Below are 24,405 nucleotides of genomic sequence, written 5' to 3'. Positions count from 1 at the left end.
CTGAGAATTTAGTGGCGGGACGGAACACATTAGACCTCAAAGGCATTGTGCAAACGTTCTTCACGCACTGTGGCAGGTTTGTTCCTGGCTCATTTGCATAGCTCTGTGTGTGCAGAGCTTTTTCGAGAGCGACGAGTAGAGATTGTGAAGGGCATGTTTGTGAATCCTCTATAAATTATTGTAAATTGTCATAACCTTCCTTCAAAATACAGTTTCATCAAGACAGAACAACTGTTTTTCTCAGTATCTACAATTTAATCTAAATTCATCAAAGAAAATCATAACATTTAAGATTTTGACACAGTGATTTGTACATTATAGAAACCATAGGATTTTCAATAAACAGTATACTGTATATATACAATGATGATTGATTCATGTTTCTTCTCTCTCTGACAACACACTAAAGCTGCTATATAATAGGGGGTGCTGCAGCTTTGCAGAAAAAAAGGTCTGTTTACACTATCAAGATCTGTGACAGGTATTTTGTCACTTGAAATTAGGTAGAGTGAACAGAGCTTTATCCAATACCATATTTGAAAAAAATGTAAGATATATTAATTCTTGATTGCTTAAAAATACAATCAACTTTACCATTGTAGTGTACTAAAATACAATACAATACAATCATTTTGTTTGTATTGTATTGTAATAAAATACAATACAAACAAAATAATTCCCTGCTTAAAAATACAAGCAACTATAGTATGGCAGCATAATATAATATAGAAAATGATTAGCATTCAATTGATAAAATTAAAAAATCATTCTTATTGTTGCGTACTATTTTTCTAGACTAAGATTTGGATTTAAATAAAACACATTTGACAGTCAAAAAAATAAGTAAACATTTATGCTATATAAACTGACAACATGAAATTCCAGTAGCAGCTTACAAACATGATTATTTTTCTTTTTAAACAAAGACATAGGATTATCTGGTTTTGACATCACAGGGACTACTGTGCCAAATTTCATCACATGGCCATGTGATTATTTTGCTGCCATCACTCTCCTATGCTTTTGAGAATCTAAACATCACAAGATCCTGTGATTGGCTAATGCAGAGCGTAGCATAATTCCATCGATAAATATCCATTACAATTAGGATTACTGTAGCACTTTCAAAATTCAGTGGCAATATTCTGTTCATAAGTATGAAACCTGTAATAAAAAATTAACAATACAAATTGGGTATAATCTCTATATACAAGCAAGTCATCTGTATACACCTAACATTTAATATGTACAGAAAACCAACTAAGATGTTGCTGTAGTAGATGTCTTTCCTTTGCCAGAGAATCTTGAGGTCATAAGACGTTCGACCATGGTACGTGCATAACGCACACGACTGAGGAGCTCCTTGTTGCAGCCAGACTGTTCAAGCTGCTTCATACGGAATGTACGAAAGTTACGCTTTTCATCGATATACGTAAGCGCGGCCATGAGAGGGCAAAGTATAATCTTGGTATGGTCTAGGAAGAAGTTAATCTGGAAAAACAATATACAAAAATTACCCTTCTAAAATTGAATGCCCTAGGGCCTTGTTGGGATAACCGAATAAAAATGAATGAAATTTTTAATAAGCACATTATCATCTTTTTGTTCATAAGCTTCATATAAAATATCCATGAGTCTCATTTGCATAATTTCAATTCACTCACCTGTAGTGTACCATTTGTGAGATGGAGAACTATTGCGCTACGAGTGCGGAACCATGAACGAAGCCAAGGTAAACGTGCCATTGTCTCGGGCTCACGAGGTGTCATACTTCCACCAGCCTAAAAAAGTACAATATAAATCAGTGTTAATATGGTTCTTACACTTTAGTCATTTTTGTCAAACATAATGTACGTTGTGAATGACGATGTTAGGGAATGTGTAACATAAATTATACTAATAAATACAATAATTTAATTTAAAACATTAATTACATCTGCACAATACCAAATACTTTTCAAAACCAAAAAAATATTTGTAAAAACATATAACTTTCGAAACTTTTGGTGCTTTACAAACAAGTATTACTGTAAATTCATGATTCAATTACCTTCAAGAGGTGTTCACTCATGTAGTTGCGGAAATATTTCAATAAGGTGATCTTCTTAGTAAGGTCTTGAGGGAAGCTTTTCAAAGTGTGGAAGAACTCCTGTCCCTCACGTTCAATGTACTGTACATTCCTAAAACAAGACAAACAAGATTGTACAATTTGTTGCGCATTTTCTATGTCGTCAAAATCTTGTTTACAAAATTGCAACGCAAGAAAGTATAATACATACTCCAATATTCAATATTTCAACATTTATTGAATCCCAATACGATGGCATGCATTATTCTTTCTTATCTGAGATTAATTAGTAGAAATTGCAGTCAGAAAAGTGCCTTGTAAAAAGATAATATACAAATCAGATGGTGTCAAAAAATTAGGATCAGATTGCTATTCTCGTTCATAAAATAACATTTTGAACCTCAACTAACATCTGGAAACTTTTCACATCTATAATATTGGACTTACTCTCCATCAGAGTTAAGTAGCAATCTTGTAGAGTCATTGAATAGTACACCAACACTGCCATCACATAGCTGGTAGCCAAGTCCGTACTTATCAGAGTAATCTACCCACTTACTGACCCATAGGATTGGTATGGCTGCAGGATCCTCGGCTTCATCTAAAAAAAAAATAAATCAACACATGTTTCCTTATTAATGTACAAAATTTAGCCAATGCTTCATTGATTCACTAACCAAAAATAAAATGGTTTTTGTGCTTGAAATTTAATTTAAAACTTAAATGCATACAATCATTCATTGACAGCATGCTAAATTATCTAAGGTGACTGGGGATGCACAACATTCATTTTCTAACCCTGGGGCTGATTGAATACCATAGCCCTAAATTTTTAATTTTTCAAAATATTTTTGGTGTTATTTTGGATCAGGGTGAGGCTTTGCTATTTAATGAGTTGAGTTGTGCTGTAACTTACCTAACTGAGGATCAGGTATTTCATGAGCTTTGCTATGTAATAATGAGTTAAGTTGTGCTAGTAGTTCATCAAGGTAATAATCTCCAGTTGGTTCATCTCCTTCAATTACAAAAAAAAAAAAACACAAAAATTAAAGCAAGTAGACATAACAGTCTGTGTAATAATTATTTTGTGAACAGTCTACATTGTTTTCTAAATTTATACCTTCCAATTGGGTTTTTAAATTTTACATTTAGTTTAATATTTTTTTTAGAAATAAATAATACTGAACATTAGACAATATACAGTGGCAGTTTATTGCAAATATAAGAATATGTACCTAGCTTTAAAATAATATTAACTTTGATTTTGGCTTACCTTCACTTTCCTTAGGTTGAGATGGTTTGTTACAATCTGGCTTAGAAGACTTGCGTGATACAGCTTCTTTGTGGTTAGATCCTTCTGTTAAAAAAGTTTAACAATGTTAAAATTTACTTATTAAAAAATTTTCAGGGGCGGATTTAGGGAAGGGGGATTGCCGGGTACCCCCTCCCCCTTTTTTGGAAAGTCAAAAAGGAAAAGAAATTATTGTTCGGCCAAAAGTTATTTCTGGGTGTCTACAGTAGTGTTTTCTCTTGATCAGCCCCACTCCACTTTCGGACATCTCTGGATTTGCCCCTGATTTGAACTCAAAACTATACTGAGTTATTCTTTATAAATTGTTAATTATTGTAGTGGAAGTCGTTGGTACAATGGTTGTGGTTTGAGTGCATTTTCATTTTGTCCTTGGAAAAGCAATTTTCTACATTGTCTATCTCCACCCAGGATTATAGATGGGTACCTGGTAGGGATAGAATGCCAACTGTGTTTAGATAAATTTGTGCAATGTTATGGTATTCTCTTACCAGCACTGTTTAGCTCCAATAGTGGTTTTCTTGTTTGAACAGCAGGTCCATTATTGGCAAAGCGTGGTGCCATTGTCAAACATGAGGTTGGTAGCCTTGGCGGCATATATCCACTTGTAAAGAACTCATCGTGCAGTAGTGTTTCAACAGATGGCCGCAGTGATGGGTCATTCTTCAGTAGACGCTGGATCAAAGAGCGTGCACAGGATGACACCTTGGAAGGGATGTAGTACTCGTTCTTTTTGATGCGCATGTAGGTATCTTTCAAGGATGAGGTCTCAAAAGGCGGCTTACCAACCAGCAAAGTATACCTGAAAATATTTCACGACCCCACTTATAGCTGTACTTACTGATTGTAATCTACACCAACAAAACGGACCTTATACAAAAAGTATAACATTAAATTGAGACTTCCAAGTTAAACACATTAAAAAGTTCCATTCTCCAGGATTGATACCTAGGTAAATATGCCTCATATTAGGTGTTAAAATTCCAAAAAAGCTTTATGAAAATATAAACCAGTAATAGCTGAAGTACTGAATGGTATCCCTTTTTTATCATGAGAACTGAGAAACAGTCAATTTGCTTCTTTTTTTTTTTTTAACACTTACATGATACATCCAAGAGACCAAGTATCAACCTCAAAGCTGTGTCCTTTTTTGGCAAGTACTTCTGGAGCAATGTAATTAGGTGTGCCACATAATGTTCTATAACAAAAAGTAAGCAAGACATATTAACATGTACACATCTGTCTCCAAGACCTACAAACTACACACCCTGTTTATTTCAATAGTCTATGCTGGAATATACAAATAAAGATGTGTTAATATCTAGGCATCTTTTAAATGTGATTTACCCATGAGTATGACACCATCATCCCCTGGGCAAATCATTGCTGCTGGACATGGAAAATTTGATAGTTGACGGCACAATTCACCGTATTCTAATTTTCAATGGAATGCATCCATACAATTTTACCTTAACGTCACTGGCCAAAAAGGTAACTTTTGGTTACAGCATGCACGCAAAGATCTTACGCGGCGGAGAATCTACACACGATCTTTTGTTACTTTTGTCGCTGTGACGTCACGGTAAAATCATATATAATGGCCTATAACTTCATAAAAATTTGCCAAAAAAAAATGATTTTAAGGTTGATTCTATTATTAATGGCATATCAAAAATAACCTCTAGGAAAAAAAATCATTTTTCTAGTTCCTTTTTAAACTTTTTTTTATCTAGTTACCTTTTCCTCTCCCCTTCAAAATCAATCTTGGTCGCAAGGCCGAAGTCTCCAAGTTTTATTTCCATTTCGTCATTGATAAACAAGTTTCCTAGCTTAAGATCTCGGTGTATAACTTTGGTTTTGTGTAAGTACTGTACGCCTGAAATTGTCTGGTGCATAAAAAATCGTGCCTCCGGTTCAGTGATAGCTTTACGACGCTTGTGGAGTTCCATTAGAGACTAATAATTTCATAAAGCAAAAAGGAAAGAATTCATATTTAAAACTTTCACACTTAAATACACATTTTTTTTAATGGTATGGAAAAACACATACATCAGTAAATTAAAAATGATTATTTTTGAGAAAAACATTTACAGTAGTTCCCAATTGGGAATGAAACCAAATTTATTCACCAACTCCCTTAAGGGGCTTTGGGTTCAAGTTCGAATGGGACAACAATGAAACTGTACTATGTTGTCTCATGTACAGTTAATGTATTTTAATATTATCATCTCCTTAGAAATGGCAAAAATATTTAGTGTTTTAAAAGCCATGTATAAAATAAAATTTCTGAAAATATTATTGCTATCAACTTCATTAAATGAGAGGCAAATAAAAATCAGTTTTTATTGATTAGACATTTTAACTACAAAAATCTTATACCAAATAAGCCGAGACTATTTTTATACTGTACCTTGTTTTGTGAACTTATTTTTTTTTAAATCACCAAAGGAGGGCGGAAAAAAAATTAAATTTTCTGATGTTATTTTGCAAAACTTTTGCCAAAAACATCCAGACGAAGGAGAAAATTAAATTTTATTGGTGAATGTCAACAGTGTAGTGATGAGATTGTTTAAATGCTTTAAATTCATATGATTAAAATATATATCTTATATTTGGAGATTTCAAGTCTGCGGTAGCATAATAAAAATAAAGAAAAAATTAAATTTATTACTTCCATTTTTCCGTGGCGGCGGGTGCACTAATTGTCCAAAAATAAATGTTTATTTTTATTCCAAATCATCATAATTGACGGGTGGTGGTTTCATTAAACAAGGTATAAAAAAAGTCTTGCCTAAGCAACCAATTATTAAATATTAAAAATAGCAATTTGTGTTGCTCAAGCCCAATTTAATCTTGCTGATGTGGTGTTTGAAAGTGTATTTTTCAGGCTTATTATTAATAATTTTGATACGTTAACGAATTCTGTGGTTACCATTTTCAAAATGTAACAGTGTGAACCCCAAAAATTAGGCAGAGGCCTAATATAAAAAAAAAAAAAATGACCAATTCTAATTTTCAGATGTAATTAGGGCTTGGGCACCACATTTATTTTAGCCTAATATGAGGATAGGGCACAAACAGCCGCTAAGACTTAGCAACGATATGACATGACTTACTCTTCTTCTGCAAATCTCTAAAAGTATGTACACGTTGTTGTCATCCTCAAAGAAACCATGGAAACCAACAACATGACGATGATTTAAGCTACGATGAATTGCTATCTCCATTGACATCTAGAAAGTAATTAAAAGTAACTTTATTTATTATTAAATTAAGTAATTTGATGAAAATATAAGTTAATTATACTGTATTATTACTTTATGTTGACAAGTAATAAATTAAAAAACCAAATATTTAAATATTTAGAGTGGTAGCCTATCACTAGGCTACATAAAGACAGGCAGACGAATTTTAGGTTCAACAAACTTACCTTTTCTTTTTGATGAGGTTTGACCAGAAGAGCTTTCGAAACAATTTTCCCAGCATATATTTGTTTAGTGTCAACATCAGTTAATTCATAACATTTTGCAAAACCGCCCTGTAAATGCAAGCATTTTTAGCTATAAGATTTACATGGACTGAGTGAACGAAAGCTAGAGATATTACAGTAAAAATGTGCAAGACTACCTTTATAAATATAAAAGTAATAAACACTTGACTAAAATGGAAGTTTTTCTATCATTTTTTGCTGATAAATTATAGATGGGTACACATTTTTAAAATAAACTACGTTTATTTTGTTTCAGAAAACATTGAAGAACACAAGAAATTACATTACAAACCTGTATGGGATTCTGCACAAAACTTCACATCTGAGTCTACCAAGGCGCTGACCTTGGTAGACCATCCATATATTTCCCAAGTTCAATTTAAATTTATATTTTAATTTTAAAATTATTTATTATTATTTTTTATATTAATCTTGTTCCAATCAAATGACAAAAATCAGTGCAAACAGTGAATTGCTTACAATTGTTGCTCACAATAAATGTTTACAGTAGGTGCAAATTATTATTTGCACATTTTACCTTTGCTTAATAGCAGCAGGATAGCATTTGGTAACATACTTACAAATGACATAAAGTAAAGGATTCATATAATATTTTATATTTGCAATGATGGATGTAAATAATCTTTTACATATCATTATGTCAGGTCAATATATAGTAGACAGAAAAGAAATAATCATTATAAAAACCTGACAGGATATACCTACTGTACAACCAAACCAAAAAAATAAAAATTAACGTAGTAGGCCTAGGCCGCTACAGTACAGTGGATACCTAGTAAAAGTACAAATTAAAATTAAATATGGGCCTACAATGAAAGATTTAAAAAAACAGCAACATTACGAACAAATTATCCAAATAGGCTAATTATATAGGCCTAGGCCTATATTATTATAACTCCTCCCTGGTTCAAGTTTCTTATTTTTTTTTAGGCCCATTTTAAATGAGCAAGATTTCAAAAATGTTGTTTAATTTATATTTTTCGGTAAATTTTCATAGGCCAATATCTCATTATTTAAAAGTGCAGATTTCAGCCATTTTTTACATTTAAAATTTAGGATAACGGCCTAGCCAGCCAGGCTAACTCGCTCAACCTAATCATAGTTATGGTGTAGCTTCTACTAATCTATGTATGGAGTATGATGAAGACATCGGATGAAAAAGAGCAGACTGCACAGCAATTTACAAACCTTGCCGAGAAATCTTCCTTTCATATACCGCTTTCTTGATGACGGATCAACTATTATATCTGGGACATCTTTAACGCGTAGATCTTCTTTCTTACTTGCCATTATATTATTACTGTATATTGAAATAACAAGAATAAAGTCTTCTTTTTAAGTACAATTTTCACAGTGTTGTTCACAAGACCACGGCAATCCAATTCTGTATGCAGGTCCTTGTTTTGAAACCGGCGGTTCGACAGTATAGAGTAACCTGATTGGTCAATCGCGATTGTTAACGTTCGTTTCCATTGGTTGACGAAGTGGGCTTTAAATGAGCTTTTGACCCGTGACTGGTTTTTAAATCGTCATTGATATTCAAATCACTAATTTTAAATTCGTTTCGATGGTAATAAACTTATTTGGATAAATTTCATAGTCCATAAAATGATTTAAATAAAACCACAGATTATTTGTATTGATGAAGGACACTATTATATATATATTTTTTTAATTTGACGAATTTTTCAAAGAAGAAAACAATCCAGTCGTTGCATGCACGCGTAGCGTTGTTGCACCAAGACTGTACTCACAAGCCTACATAATTCATAAATATAACATGTGGCTGGTGTCAAAAAATACTCTTTGGTGTGTGTGTCGTGATCGGGAAGTCTGCCGTTTGGGCCTAAATTTGTTATCAGTGTGTTTTTTTAATCGAATTATAATATAAATGGCAATGCTTGCTGAACCACGTCGTCGTCAAAAACTTTCAAACGATCCTAGAAATACATCATGGAAAAATGGTACAATGATCAGTTATTAATTTATTGTTATTCCAATGACTTTCGCTAGCCTAGGCCTGCCCTAGTTAGCTACCCAGACCAGTGTGCATTCAAGGCATAGCCTAGGTCGGCTTGCCCTATCATACCAGTGTGAAGCGTAACTAGGCTTAGCAAACCAGACTTGTCAAGCTCTACCGTCCGTAGTTGCTATGTCTAACTGACGTACGGAATTGAACCAAAATACTACATAATTTTATCAATAGGCCTACCTAGTTTGACCCATAAATTAAGTAAATAGGCCTAGGCCTAGTTCTAGCTAGGCAAGCCTACAGTAGGCCCTCCTAATAGGCCCTACACATTATTCGCGAACGTCCAGAACAAATGAATTTTCCATCGGCATAAAGGATCTTTGGTTACTTTTTTCCCCTAGGCCCAAGACAACTCAGACTTGTCAGATATAATGATAAATTAGTGAAAACCAAGAAAAAGTGACCTATAAATTTTCATCCTGTCCGGTTTGAAATTCCACAGCTTATTCACACTGCAGTGCAGCCCATATTTTACACTTACTATAAAACAAATTATTATTTATTATTTTCTTCTGCATCTTTTCAAGAGTAGGCCATCCCAGCCATAAGTGCGATGCAACAGAGCATCAGCTGCAAAGTGACTATTTAAGCTGAAGACTAAAGGTGCTACGGAAATTTTGTATTTAATATGTATATTTTAAGACCTAGTTATTGAAAGCATTTTTCTAACTTAGTCTGATAAATTATATATGGTTGCCTTGACTGTGAGAGGACATCTAGTCCTGTGAATGTCATGTCTATAGAGTGCATTTAGCCTACAACAACTAAGTTCCAAGTGGGTGCAACTGTTTCGAGAACTATGCCCCTAATTAACTATGCCACTACCCCTATTCCATTATTTTGATCTGGGTTAGGAGAGATTGATGGATGAGTATTCTTGAATGCCAGGCATTTCAGCTCTGAACCAGTTCGGTAGCGTTGTATTTAACATCCAGAAAATCATGAAATTAAGTGTGTTTTGTTTGTCTTATTTAAATATAGGCTATACTTACTGTACTTTACAAATAGAGCCTTCCAGTTACCAGTGAGAAGTTTCTTGTTATGTTATGCCTGGCCTAGTCTTCCCTTCATACTACTTCATATTACTTTTTAAGTCAATAGACATATTTATTATAAGTATCAGTATTAAGATTTTTATTAGTTATTCAATTAATTAAATATACAGTTAAAATTGCCAAACTCGATCATATTTCACATGCCATATTGTTGTGTTTTCCATTAATTGATCTGAAAGTTGAAGTTGAAAAATTTATTCAATGCCATATTGAATTCGACTTAAGCAAGTTCAACTGTACATAAATCATGGGCGAACTTGTTTGCGGCCGAAACGGTCCTACATCAGAAACACAGATTTTCTTCTCCAGCTTGTTTCATCATTTTCATATACAGTTATAACAGTGATTATTTCCCTCTGCAGGTCACAACTGGGGTCTCCCGATGGGAAAAACTGAAAATTATAATCATCAGCTCCAACCATACTGGGGCAGAGGTGGTCTAGGCCCTCCCTAGGGCCCCTTCTATTTCAAATTCCGGGATCCGCCACTGATGTTGGGAAGGTAGAATACTAATGTGAATTAGTGTTGGACTAATCAATTAAGGACTTTTTGTGTGGTAAAGAATACAAAATTGCTTGACAACCAATACGCGCTCGTTTTGACGCGCTACTGTGATTTCACGAACTAACACAATCTACTTTGATTGTGTTAGTTCGTGATGTGAGCGACAAAATGAAAGGACAACAACTCAAAATCTTAATTACAACTTAACATCAAAATTTCAACAATTTACAGATTCGAATAAGTTTGGTAAACGATTAATGGAAAAAATGGGCTGGACTGATGGAAAAGGACTTGGTGCAAATGAAGATGGTTGCCAGGATCACATCAAAGTATCGCTAAAAAATAATACACGTGGTAAGATATCTTTTTAAAAATGTTATTCCTCCAATTTGTTTTTATAACAATAGAAGTGTTTAATAATTGCACTTATTTTTGTAATCGTTTTAGTTCGACTTCCTTTTTTATTTGATGTTGTAGGTCTGGGTTGCACTGTATCTCACGAGGACAAATGGATCGCCCATCAGGATGATTTCAATAGTCTGCTTGCGAATTTGAATGCAAGCCATGCAAGTGGAAATACAACACCAACTGAAACCGCTGTCACAAGTCTTGAAAAAAGGTCCAAGAAATCCAAAAAAAGAGTGCAGTAAGTTGTTTATTTGGTTCTCATAATTTATTATTTTATCTGGACAAAATCTTTAATTTAAACGCACAAATAAATAATTTGTAAAACGATGCATTTACGGATCTGCTGTAGTAAAATTTGAATATCCTAACAAAATAAGTCTTTTTAAATATTTATATTGCTCATTGCTTATTTTTTGGTTTCCTGTCTATTATAAAGTAATATAAGAATGATAATTATTTAATCATCCCTTAATTGGCAAGAAAAAAATTTGATATGCTGTACTGTACCTAAATTCAAATATTGATTTCATAGTTCAAGTTGGCATAGCACACACAGTAGCCTATAGAAAAGAAAAATTAATGAAAAATAATTACTGTAGAATTTTTTAATGGATTGGTACAAACATACTAAAACAAGCTAGCTTAGGGGCGCTATTTTCACTGTTAACATTTGTCACCTTAGAACTGGATATTTATTTTGGAATGGTTAGACTTTTGCCCGGGGAATTTCTGGCACATTACCCTACATATGAAACCAGTCATCAAGTTGCTAAGCAACAGCTGAGAGAAATGTCAGGACAAATTGAAGAGGATGGGTGAATGTCAGCAAGTTAAAAGGTCAGGAAGTGGCAGGCGAATTGATGGGTGGTACAGTGGCACGATCGCCTGAATCTAGCCACCGCTGGGGTAGAAAACCAAATCAACATTGTAGGGAAGTGATGCATAGTGAATCACCTAGAGCCAATATTGTCAGCACATTAGTTTCACTTCTAAATATATAATTTTGAGATTTATGAAGACTAGGTGTATAACCTTTTTCTAGCAAAATGACTGGATATGGGGAAAAGGGGAAATATGGAGCGTGGGGTAGAAGGTAACATTTAGGTATTTTAATCGAGCATTTGCTTTACGCCTTGTCGTTTACATAAATATTACGAAATCTTAGATTGTGTTTAAATGTTAATATATTCTTGTTCTTATATCATTTTATTTGTATCATCATGCTTCTTACTACATTATTGTAGTTTATTATATAAAACCATTAATTAGCAAACAGTTCTTCATTGCAAATATTTTACTTTCTGGTAATTAATTATAAAATTAAAAATAATTGTATGTTGAATGAAATATTCAGGGGTGATACATGCAGTGGGGGCCCTGTTGGTGAAAACTGGCCCCTCTTTCGTGCCAGAGAATTCAACGATTTGTTGGGTATTCTATTTGTAGTTTATACAGAATAAATACTCAATAAGTTTAGAATGAACCCATACCCATCGAAATGATATTTTGAAATGGGAGAAAAAGTAGCTTATATGTGTTTTTAATGAAGACATTTTAAAGTGAAAAAATACAAACCCATGTACCTAATCACCTACCTCAAAGTGGGATGCAATCCTTGATGTACACATTATGGTATTATTTCAGGGCAATTTATTACTTTTTTATTATTCAAACTTTGCATTTGTTAACCTGCATTTTATCAGCTGAAGTCCTCGGAGACCATGCCAGGATGCTTTCACTCCGCAGAAAAAATATTAATGATTCATATGTATTGAGTTAATGTTAATGTGGAGAGGAATGTTTGTCCCAGAAGATCGTCCGATTGGCAAACTGAGATCACCAGTGTGACATTTAAAATAAATTAACTGAATTTCATTTTAGCAGTAAACTTTGATATGATTTTGATAACCTTTTGATATGATTCAGTTATTGAAAAATAAAGTTGATTGCACCACCATTATTCAAAGTGCTGTGGATTGATTGGTAATTGTCAAATAAATTGAAATTGATATTTTGTTTGTAAATAAACAAATCTATGGGACTCGCATTTGTTATTGAAAATGATAAATATGATGACCTTTCAAGCAGTATTTATCACATAACGGTAATTACTGATAATATAACATCTGACAACCAGTTTTATAAAGAAGCTATTATTATTATTATTATTATTATCTTTGAAGGGGACGACAGTAGCAGACTCAAAAGTTAATTTTATTTAATAAATACCAATAAATAATATAATAACATTTAATGTTAACATGAATCGCTTAATTTGTGCAGTACAAGCTTTCAGGTAAAACCTAGATTTTTGCATATACTGTTCTTCTAGTATTGTAAAATTTATTGGATCGATTTAGATGAGCAATTATTATTTTTTTATTTTTATCACAAAACCAGTGAACACTGCCCTCATATTTGTAATTATTGTGATGTAATTGTTAACACCTCAGCTTCATGAATTTTATTTATCTCCTCAGCTACATGAAATTTACTAAAGGGAAGGACTTGACAGGATACAGTTCCAAGGACATGGATTGCATTATGGGAAGGCGTGTCAGTAAATCAGAACCAGTTACTCCGCAGTCACAGTCAGTAAGTTTATGCCAGAAAGAATGGGTTTTGCTGTGATCAATAAAAATGAATACTTTGTCAGGCTTTGCAGTAAATCAAGCCAACAGCGAAGTCTCCTCACGAGACATGAAAAATGAATTCATATTTAAGTCATGTTTTAAAATCGGGTTTCATTTTTGCCCTAATTTAATTTTTTTCTTGGCAGACTCAGAACTCTGATGATTCTGATACAGAGAGCATAACATCCTGTCCCGACTATGGTGTGCAGACTATCACCCGTAAAGAGAGTGTACAAGAGTACTTCAAGAAGAAAATGATGTTGATGCAGAGTGCAAGGGAGGGAGATTCCAAGGAAAGAGATGACCTCAGCGACCAGTCAGATGGTTGTATACCAAAAGCATCTTTCAAAATTAGCCAATCAGATGAGGAGAAAGATTCCTCGGAAGTGACTGTAGTAAAGAAAAAAAAGAAATCTAAAAAGCGTAAACATTTAGAGAAAGAAATAACTGAAGTATGTGAGGCGAAAGAAGAGGAAGATCAAAGTGTTGAAAAAAGTTCAAAAAAGAAAAAAGAACACAATAGTATTCAAGATATATCTGAAGATCTGCCAAAGAAAAAGAAGAAAAAATCCAAAAAATCTAAGAACTCTATAGAATGATATTTGTATCATTAGTACGAACGGTTCTGTATTATAAAATAAATAGCACCAGTGAAAGCTTTCTTTGTGTCTGCTTTTGAATTGATGAATTTCAGTGATACTGATCCATTATGCACTGTAGTAAAGAGTGTAATGTGTAAATTACTGTAGAGGGATGTTGGGAAGGGTATTTTCCCCTATTTCTGAGCAACTATGGGCAGACAAGCATGGTTCCAATTTGTTCATTTGCCAATCCAACCAAAGTTATTGTAACACAGTTCCTAATATTGTCAGGGTCATGTACATTCAATTTATTTCAGGGGTTCCAAGTAGCCACTTAAATCTGTTTAAAGGAGCTCTTTTGCATCTAATTTCATTTTGCTGTGCATTGCGATACCCTTCAGCACTGATATCCAGGAGATGGGCAGAAGCCCCCCCCCCCAGAAAAATGACAATTTAGGGGTTTCAAATGCTTATTTAATTGGTTTTGGGGTCTACAAATATGTATTATTGTCCAAAACAGATGTACAATACTGTAGATGAATTTGCGTTGTAGGTGGTGCTTGGATTGGACCATGTGTTAGCAAATTTTTAGAAGCCCCCCCCCACCCATCTGCCACAGCAAAGACAAAAAAAAAAAAGAAAGTACGTAGTATGTTCAACAGCTTTTGCTACACTCGCGGATTTTACTAATTGCTTCTTTTGTCCTTGGTACAGTACCAATCAGTACTAATTTCACAAAGGTCATTATGAGAGAATTGTACTACAGGACATTGGCATTTTTATTAATACTGTATTTCAAAATGGAGTCTTAGAATTCACATTAAGGTAACAGACCCAAGGTCACCAAACAAGCAATCTAATATTAATTTGTATCTGGTTACCATAGCTGCCAGGATGTTGTACTGTGCTAAAATTCAATACTTGACTTGCTTACTCTATATGGAATTTATTAACCTTTGATTAAAAATTATAACATATGCATAAATGGTTTTTAGGGGTTCCCAGATTTATCGCAAATTTCAAGAATTACCCTGCCTGATGGGGAATAAAGCCACCTGTTTCCCTGCTTACATGTTTCTTACCTCGCTCACATTCTGGAAATGGCAGCACATTTCCTACCGCCCCACTCACTAGTAATTGGCAGCTCATCTGAAGTGCATCTATATTGGTCTTTTGTAATTAATTTTAAATTATGTGTTGACACTAGAAGAATAAGTTGATACTTGATGAATGAATGGATCATGAAGTTACCTACAGTCTTCAGTATGCGTGGTTCTCATGATAAGCTAAGAGTGCTTCTGCAACTCAAAGATTAATTCAGCCATTCGTCAAATCTAATTTGGACATTTCAGCGCAGTGTGATCAAATCTTAATTTTGAGGTGATGTTTTTAGGGAACCCACTTGACAGTCTCTTCTTATTGTTGATTTCTTTACTACTTCCTTATTCAACCTTCCATTCATCCATCTGAGTTTTCAACACTTCCATTAACTCTCATTTGTGAAAGTTTGTATATTTATTTAAATCATGAACACATAAAACAGAGACACAAGACTCGAGCAGTATGTTTCAAAAATTAATCAAAATATTATGTACACAATTTTCAAATGGTTAAGTACAAAACTTGGCAACAGCTCATAAAACAATAAGTTATGGAATTTTTAAGTCCATCAACAAAATACCTCTACACAAGAACTACAAAATAGACCTGAAGGGGCTACTTGTAAAAAATCTACTTTTTTACTCGCCATTAACTGTGATACACAATTAGCTTTTTGTACAGATATCACAAACATTCGTCACCCAGGAGATACGGATAGGTTTTTAAACAATTATACAGCCTATCTGCAGCTACATTCAGGAGATTCCATTTATGTTACAGGTAAATCGCACTGTCTACAATACCTATCTACTACATGCTCTAAGTTACAATATATGACAATTACCCCTCTCCTCACAATGGAGCAATAACCAAAATACACATATTTTCAGATATATCTCTAAGACCGAAAAACAAACAAAAAATGAGGGCGCACATTTGGTGAGAGGTGTTGTCTCTCGTTCATTTATACATCAATATACTGAAATACACCAGACAGTTTTGGAGAGAGGTTAAAAACTGTCAATACTTGAATCCCATTAGTTGTGCAACAATGTCAGGGATAGTTCTAGGCAGTTATATAATCTAACATACAAAGGTCAACATTTGAAAATATACAATTTACAAGTATCATCATGTTTATTGATTTCTCACCCTTTATGTCACTGACTTCAGATAATAATTAGGACCATCTCCTCCCCTCCCCTGAAAATTCTCAATCTGTAGTTAAATAATTGAACCTATTTAGTTTACTGAAGTTTAAAATAAGAACATCAACTGAATAAGAAAAAGAGGTTTTTAAAAACCTGCTGCCTTATTTCCATAATAAATTGAAAAATGGAGGGATTCGCTTCAAAACTAATAGATACCATTTAATTTATTGGTTAATTTTCCTAGGTTCAGTTAACTATAATTTCTCATTTCCCATAAGTGACCGACACAAGAATATTGTAGTTTCAAAGACAAAATTCTAAGCTCACGTAAAAACCAGGCTGGTGTAATAAATGTTATAGAAATATACTTGGTTTAAAGTCAGCAAGTTCCTTTGTATTCTGTCAGATAGCATTGATGAAAAATGATCAACCATAATCAATGAAATCAGAAAAAACAGTACAGAACTTGTTGGCTTCTTAACAATCGATCAATTAACTATTTAACTATAACAATAAGCATATCTAAATAAAATTCCAGGTGTGGGAATCAGAGAAGATATCCCAAATGATAAAATGTACAAATTCCATGATTTCATTGTAACAGAACATAGTGTTATAATTTTTTTTTAATCAAATGTACAACTCTTGGTATATGCTCTTTTTTTTTTTTTTTATTATAAAATGATAGCTAACACAACAGACAAAAACTGTCAAACCTATTTTTTTGAAAAAAAAAAAAAGGTCATAAAATAAAAACTTTATGAAAATCTTGCAGTGTATATGAACAGCGCCCCCAACACACACGTCTGTAAATATCTACATGCAATGTTATGTACAATTTGTATACATATTGTTGCTTGAAATGCCAAGCTGTGAAAATTTACCTCAGCTCAAATAATGCCATCATGTACTGTAATAATTTCAGCTTTGAATTCATTGAAAATATTCTCATTACCATAAATTTTAAACATAATCAAAGTGTTTCATAGATATTTCTTTTACCATTACACGCTCTTGTTATCTTGTTAACATACAAAATGATAAATAACAATCAGAACAAAACCATATGATTAAGCAATACAGTATTTGTTTAATGAGATGCTGTTTTACCTGCCAATATTGATAGTGGAATAAACATGTGACAGACAAATATTCCCATCATTGTCAATTGTAAGGTACACACCAGTATTAGAAACTTTTTTTCCTTTGCAATGTTTTTATATTGAAGATACTACAGAAACAGTCTATACTCTGATAGTAAACTTGCAATATAACAAAATTGAAACATTTTTGTATGCATAAGGTACCATATTCAATACTCACTTTACTTCATAAGGCTTACATGGGACAAATAAATTGTTCTTTTAACTTTAAACATTTAAGCATGTACAAATAGAGGTAGCAACATATTTTCAATGGGGGAGGGGAGGATGATAACAGAGGTAGGACAGTGGGTTTCATTTCAATTTTAAGTGTAAAAAGTCTGATAGTTTCTTTTCCAAAGTAATAAGCATCTCAATGAAATCATTAGTTGCTAATATATGTTAGCATGGATAATATCAAAACTAAGCAATTATGGTCCTTGCATGGACTATTCTTTTAATTATACAGTACTTACATATCACCTCCAGCCTCATTAACTTATATCTCAAAATTTCATTATAGTGTTTTTACAGGTCAACTGCCCTAATTCATCAACTACTTTCAAAAGATGACACCTAACAAAATTGTTCTTACCATCAAATTATAGAAATAGAATAAATATTTTTGGTTGGTAGAATAAAAGACAGAACAACAACAATAATTAAAATATTATTCATAATGAGGATGATAATAATAATAATAATTATTATTATTATTATTATTACTATTATTAATGTTATAATATGCATGGCAAAACAACACTAACAATATGCAGGATTGCCTCCCTCTTTCTGATAGAAATGGGTCAAAGGTTAGCTTTGCCTAATTAATATTCACATTCACATTATCAGTTACAATGAACTGTAAAAGTGATATCATAATAATAAATTAGGATGCAATTGTTACGATAATTCAATGCATTGTAAAATATTGATATTGTTAAATATCAATAACATCAAAAAAATATTAATCTGTTACATAATCATTAAAAATTATTTTTCATGGTGGCATTAATAATAATAAACCACATTATTATTTCAAAATATTACTATTTCTCTTTTTGGGTTTAACACATTAATCCTTACAAAATTTTAATTAAGGTGTTATTTGCTCACTAAAATGCCAATTTCATTATCATCTATAAATCAATGTTTTAATTACAATTTCCAATTCATTTTATTTAATTAAATTACTACAAAATACACTTTTAATTTATAATTTACTTATTTAAAAAAATCCCTTTTCCCAATAGTAATATATTTATCATAGGTTGATTTTTATTACTGCCACAACAAAAAAAAATTCTGAATGTAAATTGTTTATTCGTCTTGAATGTAGCAAACAAAGAATTTAGTAAATAGCATTTTTGATTCCATGCACTGGAATTGGCGAAGACATAAGTACATATTAATCAGGTCCTTGGCTTCAGCACGCCAATATGAACGTCTTGAGTGTTTAGTATTCATTTGTTATATACCACTACACATTATCAATTCAACGAGCTCTACTGCTCTCGTCATCTGCACACGAATGAGATAGAATCACTGATGCACGGCAGGTTAAAAGGCGAGCAGTTTATGCATAGTAGAAATAACAACATCAGGCGCGATTAATTGAACAATAATCCAAGACAATTCACAATGCAAATTTAGCAATAATTATACTAGATATGAATATTAATTAGCATCATTTTGAAGATCAACAATGCAGCGATAAATGCCATGCTTTGTGTATGCATTAAAAATTAGTTGGTTTGCCTATTCAAGCAATTTATCTTGTCTGTCATAACATCAATGATGGAACTATTGATACAAAATTACCAAACTATAATCATTAGAAAATTTAGGTGTAATGGAGATGAGAGTACTGTATAATATAGATATCAAAATTTGTTGATAGGATGGGAGGAAATTGTGTCCAAAACGGAGGTGAAATTGAAGTGCAATTATGAACAAATCAATTGATTTCTGATAACTAATATGTGCATTTGTAAAAAGAAAATCTGAAAGATGGAGTACAAGTTGCACTACCAAAACCAATCATTGCACTGTTGACTCAAAAAAAAAAAAAAAATCAATCTCCTAATCTGTTTGGAAAAACGAAGTGTAAAGGACTCACATTCATGTCCATGGCTGCAAGCCATTTGAGAGCAACTTTGATAACCTCTTAACTAATGTCGGAAAAGACCTACAGCAGAAGCAAACTCCAATGGCAAGAAGAGAGTAATTGTTGTAAGAACAAAAACTAAATTGTCAAGTAAAAATACATTATACATTTCTAAGAAAAATTAACACTAGTGAACACATGTACCAGATTATTCGCAACTCTCTCTACTCTCATAAACCTTGGCCTCTGTTACAAAAAAAAACACAATTTTAAATGATGGAAATGTTTGTATCACTCCTGAAAACAGGTGTATACTGTCCAATAGAACTTAATAGACATTCTGTCCAATGCAGTATTAACAATAATTATTCTTTTGTCAATTTATCAAAGAAAATTATTGTTGTCAAAACCGAGCACTGATATTTGAGAGTATATCTTTAATTTATTTACTAGAATGTGGGACAAATCTTCCCTTTCAAACACTATTAAAATGTGGTCACCTTCAACATTTATTGATAAACAAAATCTATAGCAAATCATAATTGATTTCAAATTATCTTATTCGTATCTGTTATGAACATCTTCAATAGTGTTGTATAACAATAAAATTATATATTAAGTAAGACTAGTAATTGACATCTGTCTGTTTCTCTCTCAGTCTTTTCCACACACTTTCACACACATCCACACGCACCCATAAGGACCGATATACAGACGATTGTAAAATATACCAGAACCTATAGATGACCCATGACAGACAATCTGTCAATATGTACAATTTTGTCTTTGTTTTTATTCACAAAATAAATATTTCCTTACTCCACATCGTCACCGCCATTCCAATGTCATCATGAATTGCTGAGAGGAACAAACTTCTTCAGCAAGACATTGTCATGGCGTGTGTTTTTGACCGCACTTTTTATACTGCTCTGTCTTAGCGGGAGGCTGCTCATTAGTGTCTTTAGGCGAGCGACTTATTAGTTTGAGTCATCCCTGCAGCATAGTGACTTATTCCATTTTACAATCCTTATGTCTTGCATCATTGATGCTCACATATTGGGCATGTTTTGATATTGCATCATGGGATTGTTCATTGCCATCATTCCCCCTGGACCCTGGGGGCCTCCCATCACAGGGTCGCTGAAGCCGCCCATAGGTTGTTGTCCCATCATATTAGGGTTCATCATTCTGTGCCGTCCTGGTACAAACATATCAGGCTGCATCTGCCGTGACATGCCATACATTCCTGTCATCTGATTCCTGGGCATTCCACCCATCTGTTGTTGAAACATGGCATCTGAATGGCTCATTCTTGGCCCGGACAATCGAGGGCCGTATCCTTGGCTCATGCCTTGCATTCCAGGCCGGACCATGTCCATAGGAAATGGCATTTGAATTTGCTTTGGTCCCTGAGAAGGTGGTTGAGAAACTGGTCCTGGGTTCATACCAGGATTAAGGTGTGGGTTTCCTGACTGTGCCTGAGCATCCGGTGTTGGAAAATATTGCAATGTCTGTTTTGGCCCCTTGCCATCAGGTAAAAGGGGAGGCTCAAACCTGTTCTGTAAGATTGCTAAAGGATTTTGACTATCACCAGAAGAAGGCGTATTCGGGGCTGCACCACTGTTCATTTTCTGTCCTGTCATATTAGGCGTGGTACGTGATGATGCATCGATGGGTAAACTAGCTGGCAAGGGAACCTGATTGTTGCTTGAGCCCATAGATCTATTATTATTTCTCATTACTGTGTTCCCTTGCTGTTGCATGCTTATTACATCATTTGGTATAGAAGTTGTACCCATACCATGCTCTGGCATCATCCCATGCCCCATGTTACCTTCATTTGGCATGCCCATATTTGGCATGCCCATATCAGGCATACCCATTCCACCTGGCATATTGCCAGGATTGCCCATTAGTCCATGGTTTCCCATATTAGGCATATTCATTCCTGGTGCTATATTATTTCCTGGACTGACCATAGTCCTTTGGTTTCCAATAAAGCCTGGCTGTTGAGGCATCATGCCCATTGGTGACATCATTCCCTGTGATGATGTCATCATGTCCGATTGTGAGTTCATTGTTGCAGACTGTGATGGCATCATGCTTGAATGCGATGACATCATATTGGACTGAGATGTTGTGAGCGCTTGTGATGTCATCATGTCTTGAGGCATTATGCGCATTTGTGCTTGAGAAGAGTTCATTCTTTGTTGTGGCATCATGCCACTTTGACCTCCCATCTGTTGTCCAACTGGGGAGGTCAAAGCAATCATACCACTCTTTGATGACATCATACCTGGTTGTGGCGACATCATGTTGCCGTGTGATGATATCATTCCTTGTGGTGAGGGCATCATTTCGTGCCCTACACCCATATTACTATTATAATGCTGTAATCGTCCAGGTTGTTTTTTCTCCATAGGTTTCTGATAAAAATGAGACGCAAACTGTTCTTCACCTCGTGGCGGAAAATTAGGAGCTTTGTCTCGATTCAATTGACTAGAAGGGAAATTCACCAACCTCTGAGGCTGCCCCATTTGCACATCAGATGCTTTGGTCATTTGCTGAATTGTGTCTGCACTCGTTTTTGGCATACTTGCCTCTGGAGTACTAGACAAAGGTGTTGGTATGCCAGTGTTTGCTGAACTTGTGTTGGGTTTAGGCATCTGCGGGCTTGGAACATTAGGCTGTGACATTGGATTCATATTGTTACTATTACTACGTGTTGTACCAAAATTTTCCATGCCAGGTGTTCCTGGGTGTCCTGGCCTAGGCGACTGTTCCATCATGCTACCAGTGAGGCCTGCATCTAGGCCACTATTACTCTGCATGTTAGGGGTAGGTGACATAGGCATGTTCATATTGCCTTGCGAACGTTGAAAAGCCATTTGTGGCTGTATGCCAGGCATTGATCCAGTACGGTTAGTCCTATTGCCTGGCTGTGCAATCATTAAACGAGTTGGAGACAATGGCATATTATTTGATGGCATTCCGCCCGACATAGGAAAAGATCCACCCATGGTCTGTCGTCCAACAAATGGGGTTTGAGGTCCATGATATGGTGGAGGGGGTGGCACATTCCCTGCCCCAGGCATTCCTTGAGGATTCATTCCAAAATCTCCCATTGGATCATGTGAATCCATAGGCATATTGGGACCAGCTAGATTCATCATATTCGGCTGTTTGCCTAAAATTTTACTCTGTTGTTTTTCTTGATAATATTCATGTTGTAATTTGACCCAAGCCTTTTGGGCAGGGGTAGCATTCTCCCAGTCATTATTCATTGGTGGCTGCATCATCATACGCTGCTCTGGAGACATCATGTCATCCTGTGGCATCATGGGCATATGCTGGGGATTCATACCCATCCCTGTCGGCGAAATCATTATACGCTGGGGTGGTTCCATCATACCAGGACCACTTGTCCTCATCATTCCCTGCATGATAGGATTTTCTGGCATCATCATCATGTCAGATGAAGGCAATCCTCCAGGAGACATCATCCGTGGAGATGTCATTTGGTTACCTGGCTTGTCATGCAAAAGTATTCTTTTCATATCGGTAAGTTTTCTAAGCTGTTCTTGACGGTGACGTAACTGATCTGGAGTTAAATTTTCATCGCTATTCACCACTCCAGATCCAAAAGGTAAACTGACCCCCATTGATCCTTGAGAATGCTGCTGAAACTGCGTCGGGCGCATGAGTTGCCGATGTTGCATTTTTGCGGATGCATTCATTCGAGGATGGCTCATCATAGAGTTTTGCATGTTGGACATCATATCCATTTGTGGTTTCCACGCACCTGGACCACTAATTTTCTTACTCGGTGGATTCTCCCACAAAGCACTTGGACTAAGATCTTCCGTTTCTGTAGTGCTTGGTTGAGGCACACCAACAGGTGAAATTCGCTGGTTACCTGTGAAGGGCATCGCCATGTCCGTGTGGAACGGATTATTCATATTGTATCCAACTTGAGATGGAAAATGACCCTGAAATGGTGGATTAACATGAGGGCCATAGTGTTGTTGATGATGTTGCTGTTGATGCTGTTGCTGTTGATGCTGCAGCATTTTGGTCACACCTTTCACCGAACTTTTCCGTTTCCTACCCGTTTGTTTCTTAGTCGTTGTAGGTGGGGTCGGCGTTGACGTCTCATGACCACTGCTAACGGGTGTGAGTGTTTCATTATGAACACTGTTTGATGGGGTGCTATTTCCGCCCTCAGGTGTACTGCTGGTATTGTTGCCTTTCGGTGTCCGGCATTCTTTTGGCTCAATAACATCCATAGGTTTCTGAAGGTTATCCTGGGTCTTAGGATCTGGTGTTCCAAGAGGAATTGGTGTACCTTGTCTAGAGCTTGACTGATCTTCAGGGCTATTGTTACTAGACGTATGGGCCACACCAGAGTCTGCTGATGATGGTGGTGTCTTGTCCTGTGCATCCTAGTAAGGAAAGAGCAAAATAAACTTTCTTAATTAAAATTATTACATTTTATCTGAGCAGTGTCAAAAAATCCTCATTTTTCAAGAATACAAAAAAAAAAAAATTTTTCTATCATAAAAAAAACCCAGCAAGTCTTTTTTGACTGATTGTTAAGTTCTTGTAAAAAAAACATCTGACAAGTGATAAAGGATAGATATTTTTTAATTCCACAATTAAAAAAATATTTCTTTTATCTTAATGCTAACCAATTCCTGAGCTTAAGATCAACAACAAACTTAAGTACCAGGAATTGAGGGGTAAAGACAAGTCAATCCACTGCACAATATGTTTAAGATTTGTTTTGGCACGTAGCAAGGATGA

General features: G+C 34.6%; 3 protein-coding genes across 4 annotated transcripts in view; 1 reads left to right on the top strand and 2 right to left on the bottom strand.

Annotated features, from left to right (window-relative positions):
- Positions 1–234: 234 nt before the first annotated feature.
- On the bottom strand, positions 235–8,313 carry LOC117113615 (serine/threonine-protein kinase PLK1-like). Its single transcript, XM_033257011.1, has 12 exons — positions 8,077–8,313; positions 6,808–6,915; positions 6,494–6,610; positions 5,115–5,332; positions 4,480–4,575; positions 3,869–4,179; positions 3,342–3,425; positions 2,985–3,083; positions 2,516–2,669; positions 2,051–2,180; positions 1,665–1,781; positions 235–1,491 (listed from the first exon to the last, which is right to left on the bottom strand). Exons 1-12 carry the CDS (start codon positions 8,176–8,178, stop codon positions 1,261–1,263), a joined length of 1,767 nt encoding a protein of 588 aa, XP_033112902.1. The 5' UTR covers positions 8,179–8,313; the 3' UTR covers positions 235–1,260.
- A 356-nt stretch (positions 8,314–8,669) lies between these two features.
- On the top strand, positions 8,670–14,627 carry LOC117113617 (PIN2/TERF1-interacting telomerase inhibitor 1-like). Of its 2 annotated transcripts, XM_033257014.1 has the most exons (6): positions 8,780–8,852; positions 10,711–10,833; positions 10,957–11,125; positions 13,368–13,482; positions 13,667–14,149; positions 14,260–14,627. In XM_033257014.1, exons 1-5 carry the CDS (start codon positions 8,780–8,782, stop codon positions 14,117–14,119), a joined length of 933 nt encoding a protein of 310 aa, XP_033112905.1. In that variant the 3' UTR covers positions 14,120–14,149; positions 14,260–14,627. The 2 variants fall into 2 exon arrangements, with proteins under 2 accessions (XP_033112906.1, XP_033112905.1); XM_033257015.1 differs by lacking the exon at positions 14,260–14,627 and having other exon boundaries at positions 8,670–8,852; positions 13,667–14,182.
- Positions 14,628–15,663: 1,036 nt separating this feature from the next.
- The window catches only part of LOC117113614 (B-cell CLL/lymphoma 9 protein-like), a 69,004-nt gene continuing 60,262 nt past the window's right edge, over positions 15,664–24,405 (bottom strand). Inside the window, exon 7 of the mRNA XM_033257010.1 lies at positions 15,664–24,044. Coding sequence (XP_033112901.1) covers positions 20,652–24,044 — 3,393 coding nt within the window. The 3' untranslated portion in view covers positions 15,664–20,651. The remainder of the gene's footprint in view (positions 24,045–24,405) is intronic.

This window comes from Anneissia japonica, unplaced genomic scaffold (assembly GCF_011630105.1).
Source record: "Anneissia japonica isolate Jap-2015-1 unplaced genomic scaffold, ASM1163010v1 scaffold287748_len1686314_cov196, whole genome shotgun sequence".
Classification (NCBI taxonomy): Eukaryota; Metazoa; Echinodermata; class Crinoidea; order Comatulida; family Comatulidae; genus Anneissia; species Anneissia japonica.
Note: the sequence above shows the minus strand (reverse complement) of the source record. Positions and strands in the feature narration are given on the sequence as shown.